The 21,919-nt window shown below is 35.3% G+C and overlaps 1 protein-coding gene across 2 annotated transcripts in view; it reads left to right on the top strand.

Annotated features, from left to right (window-relative positions):
- The window catches only part of ZNHIT6 (zinc finger HIT-type containing 6), a 105,050-nt gene that overhangs the window by 27,537 nt on the left and 55,594 nt on the right, over positions 1–21,919 (top strand). For both annotated transcript variants that reach the window (XM_019414031.2, XM_019414030.2), the window contains exons 6-8: positions 6,194–6,262; positions 7,648–7,728; positions 9,112–9,189. In XM_019414031.2, the coding sequence (XP_019269576.1) occupies positions 6,194–6,262; positions 7,648–7,728; positions 9,112–9,189 (228 nt within the window). The remainder of the gene's footprint in view (positions 1–6,193; positions 6,263–7,647; positions 7,729–9,111; positions 9,190–21,919) is intronic.

The following is a 21,919-nucleotide window of genomic DNA, read 5'->3' on the forward strand; positions in this document are numbered from 1 at the left end:
TTTCTTTTCTCTACCTTAGAGTTCCCATGAAATAATGGCGTTCATTCAGAGTTGCAAGAATTAAATGAGTTAATACATGTAAAACATCTAGAACAATGTGTGACATATTGAAAGCACTTAATAAAGCATTACTGAAAGCATTACTGTTATTACTATTACTACTTGGCTAGTGCTATCTGGTAAAAGGATCTACTGATAGATTTCATAACCTGTGGACTTTACTAATTAGTGGTGTAGCATTCTGAAGATTAGACATGTGGAAATTCTAGCTTTCCTTACTCCCATGGAGGGACTTGTATTTAAAAATCAGAAGTAAAGGGGTGCCTTGAATAGGATTCAAGCACGGAGTCCACTTATCCTTTCCCCGTCCCACCTCTCATTCTTACAGTATATTGAGTATTCTCCCTCTGTATAGTATACATGAAGAACAAGGTGCTTTCATGTGAAAACTGTACTCTTCTCACAGTGATATGGAAGGAAAACACAGTGCCCAGGATTGGTGGTTGACCTACTGCCCTAAACAGAAGCCTGCCTTGGACTCATCCCAAATGCCTAGTGAGCCCTTAGGACTGCTCTTTGAATAAATATTGGTTAGTCAGTAAGAGAGGGGGATGAAAATTGGTGACTTTTTTCAAGAACAAAAATAATCAGGCTCATTTAATTTCATATTAGAAATCTTAGTTCTTAGAATTCAGCCTTCTTATGTAACTCTTAGCTATAGCATATTTCTTGAGGAGGATAGGTTTGAAGCTGTCAAAATGATTAGATAAGTAACCCTAGTTCTGGTTGGGTAATAATTTCTGAGATAAAAAAGAAACCTCTTAAAAGAACACTTCCAATAATGAAGATTTTTAGTTTTAAAAAGAATGTTAAAATTAGTCCTTTCTATGATTATTACCATCCTGCACTTTCCAGTGAAAACATTTTTGACTTTGCTGATTGTAAAAAATAGCCAATCATTATGTCAAAGATTTGTTTAATACAGACATATAAAGTAAGAATTAAGTCCTTTCATAATGGCAAGAAATAACTAACCATAGTTAAAAGTTTGGGGCATGTCCTTCATACTTGTAAATACATGTATGAATATATATTTTAAACATAAATGCCATCATTCAACACGTACATTTTTCTACTTCAGTGCATAGAGTTCTGCCTCATTTTTTCATTCATTATGTAGATTTAGTATAGTTTAATCAGTTTTTGATGATACCCATTTAGATTTTTTTCTTTCTATTATAAAGAGTGGCACAGTGGACATGAACATATGTCATTACCCATCCAGTTATTTCCTTGGACTAAATTCCTGGAAATAAAACTGTTGAGGCTAAAATATGTGTATTTTTTTCATTAAGAATATTTATTTTTTGTCTTTATGAACTTGAATTGCCAGAAGTTCACACCAGTTGATATTCCTATCACCAATGGAAAGTCTCCATTTCACCATGCTTCCCTAGTATTTCCCCAGTATTTCTGATTTTAACAATGTCTTTGTAAATTTGATAAGTGAAAATATTTCACTTCTATTTGCACTTCTTTGGTTATAAATGAGCTTGAAAATCTTGTTTCAAGAGATCAGTGCCATTTAAAAGGATCGGATATCTGTCTTTGTTTTCTACTCTTCTTCCTTGGAATTATGGTAGCACTCCAAGATGAAAATTAACCATTTTAAGTCATGGAGTTAGAAAAATATGGGTATAGAACTTCCCTCCCCCTGTAAGTTTGTGTTATCATACACATATTACTTTCTTGAAATGGTGGGAGAGAATGACCCTTAATTTTAATAAGCATTAGCTGTTAAGTGCCCTGTATTAACTTGTTAAAACCGAGTATAAAATAACATTTATTTTCCTCTTTTAATACATGTGTTTCTCAACTTTTTTTTTTTTTTTATTGCCTCCCAAGGAGCCCTTTTAGACATTTTCCTTCTATTTGCTCCCCCATGATATTTTGATACCACAGATATACTGTGTATATGTTTATGTGTAGTGGCCCTTTGGAGGGCCACAAACCATTGTAATATTTAAGATTTTTTTTTTTAATTTATTTAAGATTATTTTTAACCCTCCCCAAAACAAATTTTTATCCCTTTGGGGGTGATGCTGCTCCTATTAAGAATGCATGATTGAGGGGGTAGGAGAAAAAGCTTTGCTATGCATGAGTAGTTGCTTTTGTTTCATGGGACTCAGATCACTGTTATCTTACTTTGTCAGGTGGTCTATAGGGGAACATTAGGTTTAATAATTGCCATCATTACTTCACCAGTCTGTCATCAAACTCTAAACTAGTGTGCCATGAGGTGCTGAAGTTCCCTAGAATATTCAGGTACAGTATTTCCATTCTTGAGAACATTGATAATTTTGGCAAGGACACAGTGACATAATTGAAAGCATTTTGTTTAATTTAGGGAACAGTAGTCTTGATATAGTAAGAATAATAGTGTTTATTTTTTTTTTAATTTTTTTTAACGTTTATTTATTTTTGAGACAGAGAGAGACAGAGCATGAACAGGGGAGGGGCAGAGAGAGAGGGAGACACAGAATTGGATGCAGGCTCCAGGCTCTGAGCCATCAGCCCAGAGCCCGACGCGGGGCTCGAACTCACGGACCGCGAGATCGTGACCTGAGCTGAAGTCGGACGCTCATCCGACTGAGCCACCCAGGCGCCCAATATAATAGTCAGTGTTTAAACCTCTATCCCAGTGGTTCTCATTCAGTGGTGATTTTTGCCTCCCAGAGGACATTTCCAATAATTGAAAACATCTTTGGATGTCACAACTGGAGGAGTGGGTGTTGCTGGGGTGGCATCTCCTTAGTCAAGGCCTAGAATGCTGTTAAACATCCTGCACAGGAAAGTGCCTCCTCTGCCCCCTTTTTACCCTACCCACCATAACAAAGAATTATCTGGTCCAAAATGTCAGTACTACCTAGGTTAAGAAACACTGTTTTATCCCATGATTCTACTCCTTATGCTGTGTTTTCATAAAATAGTCCAAACAATTATGGTGGAGGGTGGGGGTATGCATACATAAAGATACTCACTAAAGCATTACTTTTTCCCTTTATAAAATGTGTTCTTTTAGAAAACTTACTAATATAATACAAAAAAGCATATACAATTATCCACAATCCCCCTCAAAAATAATGTTGAGATTTTGATGTATGTGTATTTTTATAAGTGGGACATGTATCACTATGTGTAATTATGAAAAGTGGGAAACAGACTTAATCCTTTGAAGAATTTTGATGGTTACCAGAGGGGAGGTGGTTGGGGGGGAATTGAAATCGATGATAGCGCTTATTATGATGAGCTCTGAGTCATGAATAGATTTAGTGAATCACTAAAATTGTACACCTGAAATTAATGGAATATGTTAACTATACTGGAATTAAAATTAAAAACTTAATTAAAAAACTTAATTACTTGAGACTTAGGAAGTGATTTGATTGCCCAGTCAGGACTACATCAGTTTCAAGAACACTGAAGAATTGGCAACTACTTTAGAGATTAATTAACTCAACCCATTTCAGGAATTCTTATACAATACCCTTCAACCTCTCTTTGTCCATTTGTTCACTTAAATCTTCTATTCTGAATTACTGTTTGCAAATCCCTTTTAACCCTAGAGTTAAAAAGTACAGTTTTCCAATGAAGCTAACTTAATCCTTTGTACTAGTAGAGGTAAATGATAGACCCATCCCTAGGAATAGTCTTTTATTATTTTTTTTTTTACCATAATTTAATATGGAAGAACAAATGGTAAAAAATTGGAAGCAGTCATAATGTCTGTCAGTAGAGAATGAATAGATTTTGGCATTTTTCATAAAATGAACTAATCTGCATATATTATAAATAAACCTAAAGCATAATGTAAATGAAAAGCAAGGCATAGGATATTTAGAGTATGGTAAGTTTGAAGTAAATGTTAATATTACACAAAATACTATATTGTTTATAGGTATAATATGTGTGTGTGTGTGTGTGTGTGTGTGTGTGTGTGTGTGTGTATAGAATATAAAACTATGGACGGTAAGAATACACACCCAAACTCAGGATAGTACTTATCTCTGATAATGAATGGGAAGGGAAGGAGATCAAGAAACAGTAGCAAGTTGGATCATCAGCTATATCAATAGCCTTTTATTTCTTAAAAGAAAAAAGTATTTTGAATAAATATGGCAGTTTGCAAGTTGGTTAAATCTTGAGTATGGGTACATTGTTCTTTATACTCTCTTTTTCTTTGTTTTTGAAATATTTCAAGATCACATTTTTTAAAAGTAAATGTACTTTTCAAATTTGTTCATGTTTGAACTGAGGCCAAATATAGAAAGATTTTTATAGTAATTTAGCAATGTGTATGTAATAAAATAGTAGTGAATGACTTCCTTACAATCAAAACTAGTTAACTATAGCAAAATAATTTCCAAGGGCTTTTCTCCCTTTGTTTTTGGAATGTTAAGTACTTTCTGATGGTATTTAGGGTCTACTGAGTGTTAAGAAAGATAAATGGTTCTTGAAATTACTCAAGCAATGATTGGGGTAACTTAATATGATTTAGAATTCTGCAAGATGACAAGTTCATAATCTTTTTTTCTCCTATAACTTAACATGGAAAAAACAAATATTAATTTAGAAAGAAACCATATTATACAACAGGATTAAAAAATCAATTTCTTTCTTACAAGGAAATGTGGAATCTCTGAGTCTCCCTTTTTTTTTTTAATGTTTATTTTGAAAGAGAGCGCACACAAGCAGGAGAGGGGCAGAGAGAGAGAGAGAGGGAGAGAGAGAGAATTCCAAGTAGGCTCTGCACTGTCAACGCAGAGCCCAGTGCAGGGGCTCAGTCTTACAAACAGTGAGATCCTGACCTGAGCTGAAATTAAGAGTCACTTGCTCATCTGACTGAGCCACCCAGGTATCGCCTCTGAGTTTCTTGATAGTGATATGATGCTCTGCCTCTTTCACAGATAACGAACATTGCAGGGGTGTTTTCTTTTAGAAGAATTGTTTATTTAAAACCATTAACTTACATTTGCATTCAGATTTTTTAAGGTTTCTTCCTCTGAGATTTTAGATATCTGGTCTTTAAATTAGTGAAGGGTGTTTATGCCTTTGTTCTATCAAAAAAACACATATTAACATGACTTTCTTATATGGTAAGTGGCACTCTCAATGTAAGCATAAGCAAGCATATTTTTTCTAGCTAATGCCAAAAACTGTCTTGTTACTAAAGAAAACTTCCATAAGCAGATCTGTGATAACTTACCCTAATAGAAGGATTTTTACTTGATTTTATGGTTATTGTCTTCTGACAGAAATTTGACTAAATCGTATGAATGTTTAGTGGGAGATATTTTACTAGACTGTATTAAAATAAAACTATTTGAGATTTTGGAGCCAGGCTGCTAAAGGATAGATTTATAAGTGAAGCTGGCCATTTTGCTTGACAGTGGGTTGTTAGAAATTTCTCCTAAATAAAGAAAACATGTAAAAGCCATCATACAGTGAAAACATTTAAATTTCTGTATTGGATTCAGTATTTCTAACATTAACTTTTTTTAAAGAAGGAATGGTATATAGTGTCATCAAACTTAGATATGTTAAATAGAATATGGTCATTCCAAAATTAGACATTTAGTGAATTATTACTGTTGATCATGTATCAAACCAAAGTTTCGACCTGGAAGCAAAGGGACTCTAGCTCAGAGTGCATTCTGCTTAGCAACCAACTTGTCTACTGTTTTGCTACTGAATGCACGTACTCATGGCTAAGAAGTATCTGCAGCCAGCTGGTCGCAACTGGACAACACTTCATTCACCTAATTTCCAGACTAGTCAGGCAAAGACATCAGCTCATTATTTTTGGTCATGAGCAAATTTATTTGTAAACTTCCAAGTAGTAGCACACTGATCTCAAAAGCCCCTGAACTGTGACAAATTGCCATCTAATTCAGGAATATAAAGTCCTTGTAATTCAGAACTGCTGCACTTAATTTTGCTTTCCTTTTAAAAATCCTTGCAAGTATATTGTTTAGAAAACATAGTCTCTGAAATCCTAGAAAAAATAGAAAAGATACGTTAAATTCTAGGAATACTTTTCAAATTATTATCTGAAAATGAAAGTTCAGGAGGTTTGATTTGTGCGCACACTTTTATTATCTACCTTGATCCTCATGATTCTTTTTTCATTTAGAAAACAGCAGTTTTGTTGGCATGTGAAGCTCCAATTTCCTCAGAGTCAAGCTGTGTACATAGAAAAAAGGTACAGTACTACCAACGTTTATTAAGAACTCCTTTGTTTTTATTGTGTTTTTGTATTTAAAATAAACTGTTAACTTAAATGTGATATCAGTAAATGTATGTCAGTAGTAGAATGGATAACTCAGTTGTTGGTATCTTGATTCAATGAAATGCTCAATACTATTGAAAAATGAATCAACTACAGCTACATCAACATGGTTGAATCTTAGAAATAATGTTGAATGAGAAGAGCAAATCAAGGAAGAATGCATAGAATGTGATTCTACGTCTAAATATAAAACAGTGTAGTCTTTAGATCTGCAGAGCTGGTAAAACTCTAAGGGAAATCATGATGGTGTTTCCTTCAGCAGGGGGAGCAGACATAAGGAGAAAACTGCAAGGAGACACAAGAGGGCTAAAAACTTTCAATTTCTTAAGTTGAGTGGTTGTAGAACAAATGAAAAATGACCCAGAATTCTACTATGCAAAGATTACTGCTATTAACATTGTGGTATAGCCCTCAAAATATGTATACTCAAAATTGGAATTAATTTGCATAAACAACTTTTTATCCTACTTTTTTCATATTTGCATATTTTCAAGTGTGATTTAAAAACTTTAATGACTGTGTAGTATTTGATTCCTTCGGAAAATTTTCCAGTTGCTTTTTAAGTAATATACTGAGCATATATCCACATTTTGCATTAAGTGTCCTCTTTTTGTAACTGTGCTATGAATTTTAGTGAAGAACTTCCTTATTTGAAGTTGTATGCCAAACTAAAGTCAGAGAAAGGACTTCAATTTTTTAGATAGGGGTATGTAGCACATTGGTATATATGAAAATGTATAAATGAGGAAAACTACACATTCAGTGTCTTAATTTTGTTTCTGTAGCTTTATAGTTCAAAACAGTGTGCATACTTACAGGAAAGTTGAAAAATTTGAAATATGTTATTTCCAGGGAGAGTAGTATCAATTTTTACCCTGGTCTTATGATTTAGAATGAATAAACTTGAACATGCACTGAAATTAGCATCATCTGAAACCTTTTTTCAGATTTTTAATTTCTGTAGCTTTCAAATATATTTCATCCTGAATTCATTCTTCCCATCTTTAAGCACAGGTGTGTGTTAAAAGAGGCTTCATGTTTTTATAATTGATTTATAGGGAGCTTCTCAAAATATTGCTTTTTAGGACTTTGTTAAGTGTGTCCAAGAAGCCTTTTTGAGCTTTTTTCCGAAGTAATTTTTGCTTAAAAGGATGTTATATTTTGCCAAGAGTAAAATAAAAGGTCTGTGTTCAGTTATTTAAACAAAAAAGCCACAAGATTTAGTAATTCTAAGTTAACACCTTTAGTAGAAACTTATAAATAATAAATTTTGTTTTTGTTTTTTTGTTGTTGGGAAGAGTACCGGATGATAAAACTATTAATGAAATCCTAAAACCTTACATTGATCCTGAAAAGGCTGATCCTGTAATTCGTCAAAGGTATGTTTCAAAAATCTTGTAATTTTCTGAAATTACTAAAAATATTGAAGTATTGGTTATGTGAATATTATGTAAAGCCATGACACTATTAGACTGTGATATGCCAGTGCAGTTTACTTTCTGTGTCATTTCCTTGGTATTTATTCAAGGCTTTTTCAGTCACAGATGATGCTTTTGGATAGTAACAAAAACAGTTCTCAACACTTAGTATTCACTGTTTTCTAGATACTCGTTGAAGCAGATAATAAAAAATGTATGAATTAATTTAATCCTCACAATAACCCTTGAAGGTAGATTACTGCTAATATGTCCATTTTACAGATGGGGAACCTTAAAGTGCTTAAGTGACTTCATACTGCAAATAAGCAGGGAAGCTGGGATTTAAACCCAGCCAGTGTGGAATCAGAGTCTGCACTCTTAACCCTTAAATCAAACTTCTTTAAAATTGAGTCAAAAACTCTGAAATTAAGAGTTTCCAAGTAACCCTTATAAAAGACAGGAAAATTCTGTTTCAGCCAGGTCTTCATAAAACTAATTAAGATACACTCTGCCTCATCTCCAGAAGTGTAGCGTGGACACAAATGGGCTAGAATAGCTAGCTCTGTCCCTTTTCAGCTGTGTGATCAGGAATAAGTTACCTAAGTTCCAGACCTTAATTTTCTCTACTAGATAAGGTTATTTGAAGCTTAAAAAAAAAAAAAAAAAAAAAAAAAAAGGCAATGTATATAGTTACTAATACAGGGTCTAACACACAGTAGGCAGCACTCAAAATAGGAAACTCTTACTAGAATGTGGATTAGTTTTCCTGAGCAGGAACCCGGTTGACTTTCTTTTCTCTGGATGATACCTGCTTGTTTTGGTTCCAGAGTAACCTAGTGTTTAAATTTTAAACTGAGTGGATTCTAAAATGTCTGACCCAATTCTAATTAAATCTCATGTTCTAGTGCCAATGAAAGGTTGTACCCAGACTGAACCAGAATCATGTCCCATATCAGGCAGTGTCTTTGGAATATGTATAATAGTTGTATTTCTTTCCTTCTTATTATTGATAATCCAGTTGTCATCATTGGTCATATGTTTGGCAGTAAGACAAAGTACCTGTCACTAAATTGGGTACATTTTAAAAAAAATAAATAAAATAGCAAGATTAACTTAATTTACTGAAATAGATATTTTTGAAATTAACATATTGTACAGAGAGAAGAAAGGTAATATTTTAAAATTCAGATCCTTGGCTAGAAAATATCTTTAACCCCTTTTCTGTGCTTGGCTAGTTGAATTTTAAGTATTGTTAGCTACTCATAAATGTTTAATCTGTAGATACTGTCTTGAAACATATTAAAAATCAGTTTTGCTTCCTTCAATATGACATTTTTATTTCAGGTTGAAAGCCTACATTCGCTCTCAGACTGGGGTCCAAATTTTAATGAAGGTTGAATATATGCAGCAAAATTTAGTAAGGTAAAATTATTTCCCTCCCCATTTCTTTAAATATTTTCAAATTCTAAAATATAATTAAGTAGCTTGATTAGCTCAAGTAGCTAGTTATTATACCAGTATGACTTTCAAATTAAAATTTAAAAATAATCAGACTTATAGGATAAATTCAGTTGAAAGTTACTTTGGTTAGGGGTGCCTGGGTGACTCATTCAGTTAAGCGTCCACCTTTGGCTCAGGTCATGATCTCATGGTTCATGGGTTCGAGCCCTGCGTTGAACTCTGTCCTGACAGCTCAGAGCGTGGAGCCTATTTCGGATTTTGTGTCTGCCTCTCTCCCTGCCCCTCCCTGACTCAGGCCCTCTCTCTCTCTTTCTCCCTCAAAAATAAACATTAAAAACAATTATTTTGGTTAAAATATTTTAAAATAGCATTATGTACAATTAAGAGATTCTTAAATCCCATCTTAACTTATTTCAAGAAGTATTCTCTACAACAGTTCTAGTGTTCAAGTTTTTACCTTTGGGAATACAAACATTTATGTGATCAACTGAGCATTGCATATATGGCAATGGAAAAAACACTGCAGAGAAATGTAAGGAGAGCTGGGTTCTAACAAACTGTATTATTTGAGGAAGTTTTTTTTGTTTTTGTTTTTTGGGTTTTTTGTTTTTTGGTTTTTGTTTTATTTTGGGGTTTTTTTTTAGAGTTTATTTTGAGAGGAAAAAAAAGAGAATGAGAGCAAACAGGGGAGGGGCAGAGAGAAAATCCCAAGCGGTCTCCGCGCCAGCAGCATAGAGTCCTACATGGAGCTGGATCTCATGAAACTGTGAGATCGTGACCTGAGCCAAGAGTCGGTCAGCTGCTTAACTGACTGAGCTACCCAGGTGCCTCTTCCCTAGACTTGTTCATTTAGTATATTTACATGCAGTTCATGTTTTACTCCCTTCCTTCCCCCAAAAGATTTAAGGTCTCAGATGAGAGAAGGATGGAAAGTTTGTGGGTTTTGCAGAGATAGCTATCTAGAGTTACAACATCCATGTTAACCAAAATCAGTATTTTTGAAATTGGTAATCAAACGCTTATGTAATTAGTGAGAAATACTGATGTAAAAGGTGCGTTCTTTCAGTTTTGCTTAGCAAAGTTTTAAAGTCAGTTTCATACAAATTCATGTTTAAACAAAACCATTTGCATTGTTCCCTTGGAATTTACCTCCAGTCAATCATTAAATATTTTTTCCTTCTTTTATCGTCTCTTACCTCATTCAGATTCAGTTCCTTTCTTAACATTTACCATATTTTACTTACTTAATTCATGTAAATGTTACTCCTATTTCATACCTTGGTGCATTCTTATTGAGTATACTATGGCTTCAGTCTCATAAGCCTGTTAAGAAAACACCTCTGAGGGTTTTTATGAAAAATGAAATCACTTTTTGGAGAGTTGTCTCATCTCATCTTCTCTAGGCTGTGGAACTAATATATACTCTCCCAACTCTCCTGACAACCTGGTGATGTGTCCAACATTCTAACACTTCTGCAGCACTCTGAGCATTTGCCACCTCCTTGTCATAGACTGCCAGTGTGGGGATAACATGTAAATGGCTCCAGAAGGATTGTAGAAGGGAGACAGTAGTAGTGCTATCCATCAAAATGATTGCCTCATCATTTTTTTTGTTGTACTTATCTGACCTTGAATAATTATAAATAGTAGCCATTGGCTACTATTTTAATGGCTACATGAATGGAATTGTTTGTTTTCTTAGTTAATAAGCATGCATCAACTTGACCATGGTCACCTTATTTACCTAATCTGTTAGGCAAATAATTAAATTTCTTTACCAGAGCTAAGGAAAACAACCCAAATCATTTTGGTACAACTGCTAAGAACAAAAGGTTTGGGGTTCTCTTTTTCTTCTGTTAGTTTATTAATGGTTTTTGTTCTGTTTCTTTGTTGTTTTCCTCCATTACCTGAAAGAGAAGGTTTGCTATATTTCCTTTTAAGTCAAGGCAAACTGGGGAGTGGCCAGTGAAGAAATGTGCCAGCTCACTAAGCCAGTCAAACTTGACTCTTGGGCATAGTATCTTCTTCCTCCAGAATTCAAGGAAGCCAAGATTGTATGTGTTAAAAGGTAGAATACTGAGCATTTTAAAGTTTATAATAAGGGCAGACTGCTTAGGCCTAGATAGCATTCATTTTTAACTTGAAAATGTGTAACTCTAAATGCTTGAAGAGGCAAGGAGGATGGAGATCTCCAGATGGAGATCTCAGCATATCCTAGTAGACCAGGGTCTTCCAGGAGAGTGGCAGAAATGCCTATAGCATGACATGATCCAGAGGGAAGCAGTTGGGGAAACCACTACATGCAGTTGTATTAGAAAGAAATCAGGATGCACAAGAGAACCAGAGCACGGGGAAATGCCAGTCAGATTGCTAAGGTTTATTTTAACAAAGAGGGTAAACCTGAACCCAAAAAAACATCAAAGAAGTACACTGAATTGAAGGTCAGATGACCTAATTCTAGACACTCAATTTCTTTGTGCTTCATTTTCAAGGTCCTTTATTTTCTCTTATTTTATACCTTCTTTAGGAACCCAAGGAGGACCAAAGTTGGGCCTTGGGTTAACCTTAGTCCCCAAAGGGACTATCATTCCTTTGATAGCTTAATAAAGTAAAAGTTGAGTGTTAACTTCAAGGAATACCTAGAATTAGCTATTTTGATATTAAACCTGAGCTTATCTGAATAACATGATAAGTATTTTTACTTTATCTTATCTATATAGAAAACTTACCATTCAGATTTCCCCATTTGAGTTGTTTATTTGAACTCAGTGATCTATAAAAGCATCAAAGGATGGGAAGGTTATGGATTTAAAAATTGCCACTTTAGGGGTGCCTAGGTGGCTCAGTTGGTTAGGCGTCCGACTTCAGCTCTGGTCATGATCTCACAGTTCGTGAGTTCAAGCCCCACGTCAGGCTCTGTGCTGACAGCCTGGAGCCTGCTTTGGATTCTGTGTCTCCCTTTCTCTCTGCCCCTCCCCCACTCATGCTCTTTCTGTCTCAAAAATAAACATTTTTTAAAAATTTATAAAAAATAAAATAAAAATTGCTACTTTATTTCACTTTGAAAAGTGATGGCATTATTTTATGGCAATCATAATCTCAAACTCCAGTGAAGGAGTTTTTATCCTAAGTTGGGAAAAGGTACACCATATATTTCTGATTAAGTCAGCTTCATGATATAGTTATCCTAATTTCTATAAAACTTCCCAGTTTTCAAGTATTTTCTAATCATGAGTAATGAAATTAGATGCTATGAGGATACATTTAGAAATAGATTTTCATTTGATTTTTTAAAAATTTACTTATTTATTTTGAGAGGGACAGAGACAGTGCAAGTGAGGGAGGGGCTGAGAGAGAGAGGGAGAGAGAATCCAAACCAGGCTCCACACTGAATGCAAAGCCTGACATGGGGCTCGAACTCACAAAACTGAGATTGTGACCTGAGCTAAAACCAAGAGTTGGATGCTTAACCAGCTGAGCCACCCAGGCACCCCTCATTTGATTTTTTTTATATTAAATGTAATGTATTGTCAAATTGGTTTCCATACAACACCCAGTGTTCATCCCAACAGGCGCCCTCCTCAGTACCCATCACCCACTTTCCCCTCTCCCCCACTCCCCATCAACCCTCAGTTTGTCTCAGTATTTAAGAGTCTCTTATGGTTTGCCTCCCTCCCTCTCTGTAACTTTTTTTTCCCCCTTCCCCTCCCCCATGATCTGTTAACGTTTCTCAGGATCCACCTATGAGTGAAAACATATGGTTTCTGTCTTTCTCTGCCTGACTTATTTCACTTAGCATAATACCCTCCAGTTCTATCCACGTTGCTGCAAATGGCCAGATTTCCTTCTTTCTCATTGCCAAGTAGTATTCCATTGTATGTATAAACCACATCTTTATCCGTTCGTCAGTTGATGGACATTTAGTCATTTGATATTTTTAACTAAAGATATTTAGGGGTGCTTGGGTGGCTCAGTCGGTTGAGCATCCAACTCTTAATTTGGCTCAGGTTGTGATCTCAGGGGCATGGAATCAAGCCCCACATCAGGCTCAGCACTGAGCGTGAAGCCTGCTTCTCTCTTGGGGTGCCTGGGTGGCTCAGTTGGTTAAGCGTCTGACTCTTGATATTGGCTCAGGTCCTGATCTCATGGTCGTGAGATTGAGCCCTGCATTGGGCTCTGCACATGGAGCCTGCTTGGGATTCTCTCTCTCCCTCTCTTTCTGCCCCTTCCCTACTCATGCTCTCTCTCTCTCTCTTTCCCAAAATAAATAAACATTTACAAAAAGATTTCTCTTTCCCTCTGCCCTTCTCCCCTGCTCCCTCACTCTGTCTCAAATTAAAAAAAAAAAAAAAAATGTAACCACAGTATTTTTCAGATAATGCAGTCATTGATAGGCTGTACACTTAGATGTATAATTATACTTCTATCATTAAAGGAAAGTACATTCAGAGAACATCTAAGTAAGATTATTATAGGTTTTTAAATGTTAGACTTCTGATATAAGATAAGCATGCTAAAATAGGAGGATTTTATTATTTCCTAAAAAGTACTTACAAGGCAGAAGCATGTAGTTTCCTTGTGGCTGTTGATTTTAAATGTATCCTACGATTTACAGCATTCCAGTGACTCCAGAGTAAAGTCTTTTTAACCAAATACTTGATGTTGCCAGTTTCCACTGGTTGTGTTTTACATTCTTGGAGGGTTTATAACAGTTGTCTCATGATATATATACCTGATGAGCTAGAGCAGTCTTAAATGTTTCCCAGTTTTTAGCATTGCCATACATGACTTTTATTTTTAGATTTAGGGGATTATAGAATGCAAGTCTAACCCTAAGGAATTTGCTGCTGATGTATTTGAGAGTTTTCTTTCCAGAATACACAAGGTTTGGATTTGTGTTTTCTTATAAAAGCTAACATGGCTTCTTAAGTAAATTCATGTATCCATTCTCTTGCAAACACTTTGTGATACTCACTGTGGTCCAGGTATCATTCTAGACATTGGGGTGATGGCAGTAAGGAGAACCATTCCTGTCCCTGGGAGCTTACATTCCCAGTGGAAGAGAATTCATGTAAGATGCTTGTGTTATTAGCAAGGCCTCTTTTTCTCCTCTTAACCAGCCCAGAAAGTAAATGAGTGGTTTTGAAATAGAAAAGCCTATGTTGGTAATGCCAGGTACTTTCAGGGGCAGCCATTGTATTGCTGCTCACTTATGCTATTATGGACTGAAGAATTTTGAATACTCCGAAGTGTGATACTGTTCATTCAGTTGTAATTTTCCAAATCTATTTTTTGTATTTTACTTATTAATCCAACCATTTATTTTCCATAAAGAAGTTCAGCTACACTTTCTTTATGTTTACTTTGCTGCTTTGATGTTTATGTAAGGTTCTAGTTTTGATAAAGGTGTGGTTTAAGCTGTTATGGGATAATTCTTTCCAAATTTACTCAGAAACCATTAATTAAGCACATTTAATCTTCTAGGCATATAAATACAACTTGAGGTTGATACAAGAATGAATTGGGTACAGTTCTACAGTAGTGGGGGAACACAAACACGAAGCAAAGGTGACTGACTGAGGTTCCTGGCATGGATCTGTTTCTGGAGGGATGGAGGTATAGGGCCTGGAGAGGCTTAGGGCACATTGAGTTTTAAGTAGAAGTGGCATTGTTTTTTGGAAGATTATTTGCAAAAAGAATGGTCGTTTTATACTGTTCATTTGTTCTTCGTATCTATTCATAGTAAGATTATACATATTCCAGTAAGAAATAGTAATACTATCCTTTCAGAATACATAATCTGTGGAGAAGTAGACCTGATTTTACTTTAAGACGTTCCAGACTAGACTGTAAACCAGAAGTCTCACCATTGCAAACACTTAAGTTTATTAGAACACTGCTTCTCAAACCTAGCCCAAATTAAGAGATGTTCCAAAATAACGTTTTTGTTTTTATCCAAAAACCTACATCAAAGTAGATATTCTGTAAAGTCGAAATAATGTTATAAATTTGGTACAAACCTGAAAGTGGGGATCAAGGCAGAAATGATATTGCATTGTTGTGAAGATTACTGTGAGATGTTAGCTGCTTAGCACAGCACCTGGCACATAGCCAGTCATTCTCAGTAAATACATATTATTCATGTATTAGCAGTTGCAGCATTCAGGTCAACATCTTTTAGAATTGACTCAATATAAGAGTTTTTATTATTGTTTTAATCCTAGAGATTACTTCCGTAGAAAAAGGAGGAAATCTGTTTAAAACAAAAAGTTCTATATAGCTAGCAGTTGACTATATGTTATACAGTACTTTTATTTTTAAAATAATGGCTTGTTTCAGCCATTTGGCATTTCTTATACTTGTGGGAAGTAGCCTAAGTTCAATATTAGCTATACTCCCAACAGGCCACTCACCATTAGCCACATGGGGGCAGATACGTAATCATGCTAGTTTATATTTCTTTTAACATAAATTGGATATTGAAAGAATATGAGGTTTGAGGAACTTGTGTACTTATGGTGTTATCAACTGTTATTTCTGTACAGTCACTCCCACATCTAGATACATTTTCAACCTTTCTCCCAAACTCCAAATCCTGGTTTATATCTATCTTCACCTACATATCTCATTAAATCTTAAACTGTTTAGACCTCCTCACACCACATCTGTTTTTTCTGTGTGTGTGTGTGTGTGTGTGTGTGTGTGTGTGTGTGTGTGTGTGAGAAATATGTATTAAATGGGTTGTGTTCCTGGCATCTGGTAAGCAGTCAGCAAATGTTGATACTTACTCTGTGTTACTGGCTCTGTCACTCTTGCAGTATATGAGACATAAGACCTTAGAGCCATCTTTTACTTCTTCCTTGCCACCCTGTGGCATTTAAAAACCTCCGTAATGAGTCTTCTCTATGTTCTCTCTTCTCCATTTTTCTGGGTTGACTGTATCCATATCTGCAGCGGAGCCTATCCTTTCCCACCAACTAGATGTGATTTCCTTATCCTTTAAGCCTCAAAAAATATGTTGTGCTTCTCATAGTTTCCTGCAATCATGTTTTATTTTTTTCCCAATACAGTTTATCCTATTCAATGATACATTCTTTTGAAGACAATGACTATATTAGGCATCTTCCTGTTCACATTTCCTGCAGTGCTGAGTCAGTGACTTTCCTATAGTATGAATTCAGTGTAAATTTTCTTAATAAGTAGTGTGTTAATTCACTTAAATATATGTGTGCTTCTATTTGTAGATGTTGCTACCACTTTAATACCCAAAAGGAGGACTGAGACAACTTTTTCTGAAATGGCCAAAGAGTAAATGTTTTTGGCATGGTGGGCCATACTGTCACAATTGTCAACTCTGCTATTATAGCCCATAAACAGCTATAGATAATACATAAATCAATGGTATGGCTTGTGTTCCAGTAAGACTTTGTGCACAAAAAACAGACAGTGGACTGGATTTGACCTGCTGACCATAGTTTTCCAGTCTCTGCTCTAAAGGATTTTTATTGGTCATTTGTGACAATATCATTTAGTTAGCTGAGGGCTTCAATTCTCAATATGTAAAATGAGAGCAACAGAAAAAGAGATTATAATAACTCCCAGTGTAATTTAAAGTTCCTTCTGAGAAGCAGTACCTGCTCAGAAGACAGGCTTTTTGATAAATGAACTTGACCTAAAGTATCCTCGAGTCCCTTCCATGTGCCGGCACAGTATTATACATAGGCCTCTAAAAGACTAGCCCTCAAGGAGCTCACAGTCTAGGAGAGAAAGTAGATATGTGGTAAATGCTACAGTAGATCTGCATTTAGTTCTATACTAAATGTACCAGGCATAACAGGTACCTGGAAAGGCCAGGGCATTTTACATAGACACTCCAGACTTGTCCTATTTTTATGGAAGCACACCCCAATTGCCATCACTCTGCTTCCAAAGATTGGCACATGAAGTCGAGACTTTAGATTTTAAACCCAAGCCAAACTAAAGTATTATTTAAGTTTTGACTTAATGAACATCACAGAAGATTGTTACTTTTCTTGGGGATACTACCCTATTGTACATGCACAGATTCTGTTGTTTCATAGTGTACTGGTTGTATTTAATAATTTTTGGAACACCTTTTTCTTTCTTTCTTTCTTTCTTTCTTTCTTTCTTTCTTTCTTTCTTCCTTTTTTTTTTTGAAAAGCAACCAGCAAAAGTATGAGTTCTTTTTCTTGGATGATTTTATTTCCAGGCTGAGAGGATGTTTTTTAAATAAAAACTAAGATTACTTTCTTTGGATCTGTAACGTGAAATGTTTTAAAAATCATTTACAGTGAAGTTAAAGAGGTAGGATACTTTTTTGTGTGTCACTTTAGAGAAATTGGTTTTGCCTGTGGGAAGGCCTCAAATGAGACCCACCTGACCTCTTTTACTAACACGCAGTTCCCAGAAAGCAAAGACCTTTTCTACCTGAGAGCAGACCTGATGTCCAGTTCATGTAACTCACTCAGATTCTGACTTCTTAGATTCTCAACTCTGTCTGCAGGATACCACCTCTCAGCCTTAGTTGATTCTAAGAGCCTGGTCTCTTGCCCAAATCTCCTCATAGCCCTGCCACATCCCTCCTTGCTTTCCACCTGGCCCATATCCCTATTAGCCAGTATCCCTTCTTACCATAAACATTCCCCCAGCTGAGCATTTAACCTGTATTTCTTCTTTTCTCAGAACAGTGCTTCTCACATTTCAGTGTTCATCATAATCATTTGAGACAGTTGTTGGAAATATGAATTTCCAGCCTACCCTCATAGCCTCTGGTTTAGTCAGTCTCACATAGGACATAGGACCCAGAAACCGGCCTTTTTTTTTTTTTTTTTTTTTTTTTTTTTTTACATCCTCTGCCTCTTAAGTTATGCCTGTGATCATACTTTGAGAAACACTGGCAAGGGTGTAAACTCCTTAAGGACGTTTTGGTTCCCATACAGTATCTAGCATATTTTCTGTATAATAAGCGTTTGGTAAGTGTTTATTCAGTTGGATTATTGAAGCTGTATAAAGAAATAAGTAATTTGATTTTAAGTTGGATTTATTGAAATCAGATTCTGACATCTTTAAAGATATTAATCTTTCTCCTTTGCTTAATTGAACCAGAAGTAGAGAATTAAATTATCTTATTTCAGGCTTACAGAAAATAATTGGGAAATGTACTTTGAAGATACTCTACATAAGAAATTTATAGTATGTGGTTAAAAGCTGGGATTTTTAAAAATGTCCTGCTGTTAGAAAACTGAAGATCTTGGAAGTTAACATTATTTTGAGAATAATGGCACAGAATTAAATACATTATCAGAGAACATTAAAGGGATTCCAGCATGTCTGAGAACAGCATCAGCTGCTTTCAGATGTCCTGTGAAAATTGCAGGCTCCATTGCTGCCTTTTAGTTAGATCCCTTGAAAGTAACTGTGATGTTAGTAAATAACAGCAGCGGGCTCTCTAGATGGGATCACTTAAGTTTTTTCCTTTTCCTTTTCAAATTCGATTCTATTAATGAGTACTGCAGAGACAAGTGGGGTAATTTACTTAATCTAAGAATCAGTAGTAAACAAATTTGCATGTAGTAGAAGACGCCGTCGTCCATGCTTGCCCATCACATTAAGAGATGCATTTCCAGTAAAATTTTACTTCAATTGTTGTATGTTTGTGTTTTGACCAATTTTATACTAATTGTCAAAAATTACTCCATCCAGAAGAAATTGTAACATTTAAAGCATTAAAGTCACAGGTAATAAAATTAAATTTTTAGCTTACATACACATTTTTGATACAGAAAAGTATGAATGGGTAATCAATAAAAGATTTTTAAACACAAATGTATTATTCAGGATAAAATTCTTTGGAGAACTGGAGTGGAAATACAAGTTCAAGGAGAAGAAACCATATAAGATCTGACTGTTGAGGAAGAACTTGTTCCTTTATCTTTTAAATGGATGATACTGATGTCACATTGCTATGATATTTCGATTCGAGTGAATTTACTTAGGAGTGATGTAACATTTTCATTTTAAATCATCAGTTTTTCCACCACACGATAAATTCTGTTCTTTTATTTAAACTTGTGAATAAAGATTTTAAATGAAATTTTAGATGTCTATTTAAAAATATAAAAAAGTATCCTTGTTTTCCAAAACTATTTTAGGTCATAATATAAGCAAAAAAGTGTGAAGATCCTGAATAAGTTTTCCCAAACACAAAAAAATGTTTGCTGCAAGGGTGAGTTAAAATCAAGGTTAAATCTAGAGGCAAAAAGACATCTTTAGGAAGCATAGTATTACTAACAACCTCTTAATGAGTGCCTCCTACTGTTTTTTAGTGCTTTGGTAAGCATTTTGTATACATTATATGTATACATTATGTTATTCATGCATTATAGATTTTACACATATTATAATTTTACAGAGAGTGCTCCCTGCAGCTTTGTAACCACCAAATGGTGATACCTAAATCCAAACCTAGGCCTGCTTATCTCCAGTGCATTGGTATGTTCTCTGCAATATAGCACATGCCATAAATGGACATAATCCATGTTCTTAGATTATGTAAAACCACCCCAGTTCTTTGTTATACCTTTCTGGGATTGTTGATTATTTTTCATAGAGTCATGATCAAGATGAGTATGTGCTCAAAATGGTATTAACCTTTGGTCACAGTTTGGATATAGACTCAAGAACAAAGAAAGCAAGAGATCATTTGAAGACTAGAAAGTGTTAGAATCAACCTGAAGAATGTCCATACATAATAAAGGAAATACATAGAGCACTAAATATTTTTATCAGAGAAGATGTGTCCAGTGGGCTTTGTGTGTCATTCTTCTTGAAGCAGTTTTATGGTAAGAACTGTAGTTAGCTGTAGGAAAGCTGATGCTTACCTAGTTGCCACAGCTGGGTTAGTGTTTACAGGACAGATGCAAGCACAGCTATCCAAGTTTCAGTAGCTCTGACCCTGAGAATTTTAATTTGAGAGGTTGTACTGAAGAGTATATCCAAAGTGATATGATGGTCAGTTCTTAGCAGATTGTAAGTCTGCAGTTTCCATAGTGATGATCTCATTTCAAATATATACTGTATTGATTGTTGAAGAATTATGGGAATTATGTGAAACATAAAATGAGAATTTTCTCTAAAAGCTTTGGAAGTATATTTTAATTCTCAGTGTTAATCTAAATTTATACATTCTAGTTATATGGTAATTGGTAACCAACTTTATATACTCTTCGGAGGGAATAACTTGATTAGTTGAAATTTCTAGGTGATTTCAGATATTTCATATTAGCCAAAGAGCTTCAGCCTCCCCTCTAACCAAACCTCTCTCTCCTTTTTTAAAATTTTTAAAAATTTATTTTATTTTGAGAGAGAGAGAGTGAAAGCAAGCCAAGGAGAGGGGCAGCGGGAGAGAGGAATCTTAAGCAAGCTATATGTTCCGTGCAGAGCCCAATGCAGGGCTTGATCCCATGACCCTGGGATCAAGCCCAGTGCAGGGCTTGATCCCATGACCCTGGGATCATGACCTAAGCCAAAATCAAGAGTTGGACGCTCAACTGACTGAGCCACCCAGGTGCCTAATTTTTTTTATAAGTACCAAAACTATGAATTCTATATATATTCCCATATCTATTCTCCACTCAGTCCTGTGGACACCCAGCTTATTCCCAACTCTACCTTGTGCATTACTTTCTTCCTGGGAAGCCTTCATCCTTCACCTCGAGTGAATACCTAATAGTTCACCACTATTTTCCCAGTGCCTTGAACAGTATCTGGTATATGGTAGACCCTCAGTAAATAGGTATTGAGTGACAAATAAATGAACAAGCAAACAGTAGAGTGAAGGAACTCAAGATCTGCTTTATGCATTTCCGTATGTGACCCTCTGCAAGATACTTAATTTCTCAGGGCTTCATTGCCCTTAGCTGAAAGACCAAAGGAAAGGAAAAAAAAAAAAAAAAAAAACTGGAGTAAGTTCTTGCCAACTCTAAAGTAATATAATTCTGTGGTATAGTTAATTCATGAACTATTTAACCTTTAAGCAAAAGTTTCTCTGAAGAAGCTGGTCATCATATTTTGCAAAGTGTTACTTCCTAATAAAAATTGAAGATTAAGAGTCTGTACTACTCATACTCTTACATTCAACTTAGTACCAGATGAAATATGTCTTGTTAACAAGAGTAAGGCTAATTAAAATTCCCTGTGTTAATTAGGAAAAAAATCCCTGAAGGAGGAGGGATTTTAAGAACCAGATAAAAACGGGTAGCTAGGGTTAGCAAATGAAGTGCCTAGATATCAAAGGCACTGTGCAGCCTGTAAGAGCATCTTCAGGTGGATAAGGAACAAAGAATGTTTTTTTGAGTGTCTGCTTAGCTTTAGATTTCTATCATGACACTTGTCCCAATGAAATGTGACACTTGTTTCTTTGGTGCCCTCAACAAACTGGGTTTTATTTCTATGACCTTTTGTTATCTAGCAGACTACCTGTTATGTGGTAAACAATAAATATTTGAGGAATTAATTGATGAATAAGTGCTTACAGCGTTTCCACATGTATTACTAATTGTAATAGTATGTATCCTATCTACAAGATAGTAAGCTTAATAAGCTCTGAGAAATTGACTTACATAAAGAAACCAGTTTATACTTACAAAGCCTGAATTTGGACTTGGGTCTG

This window comes from Panthera pardus, unplaced genomic scaffold (assembly GCF_024362965.1).
Source record: "Panthera pardus isolate Hobbes unplaced genomic scaffold, ASM2436296v1 HiC_scaffold_11, whole genome shotgun sequence".
Taxonomy (NCBI): domain Eukaryota; kingdom Metazoa; phylum Chordata; class Mammalia; order Carnivora; family Felidae; genus Panthera; species Panthera pardus.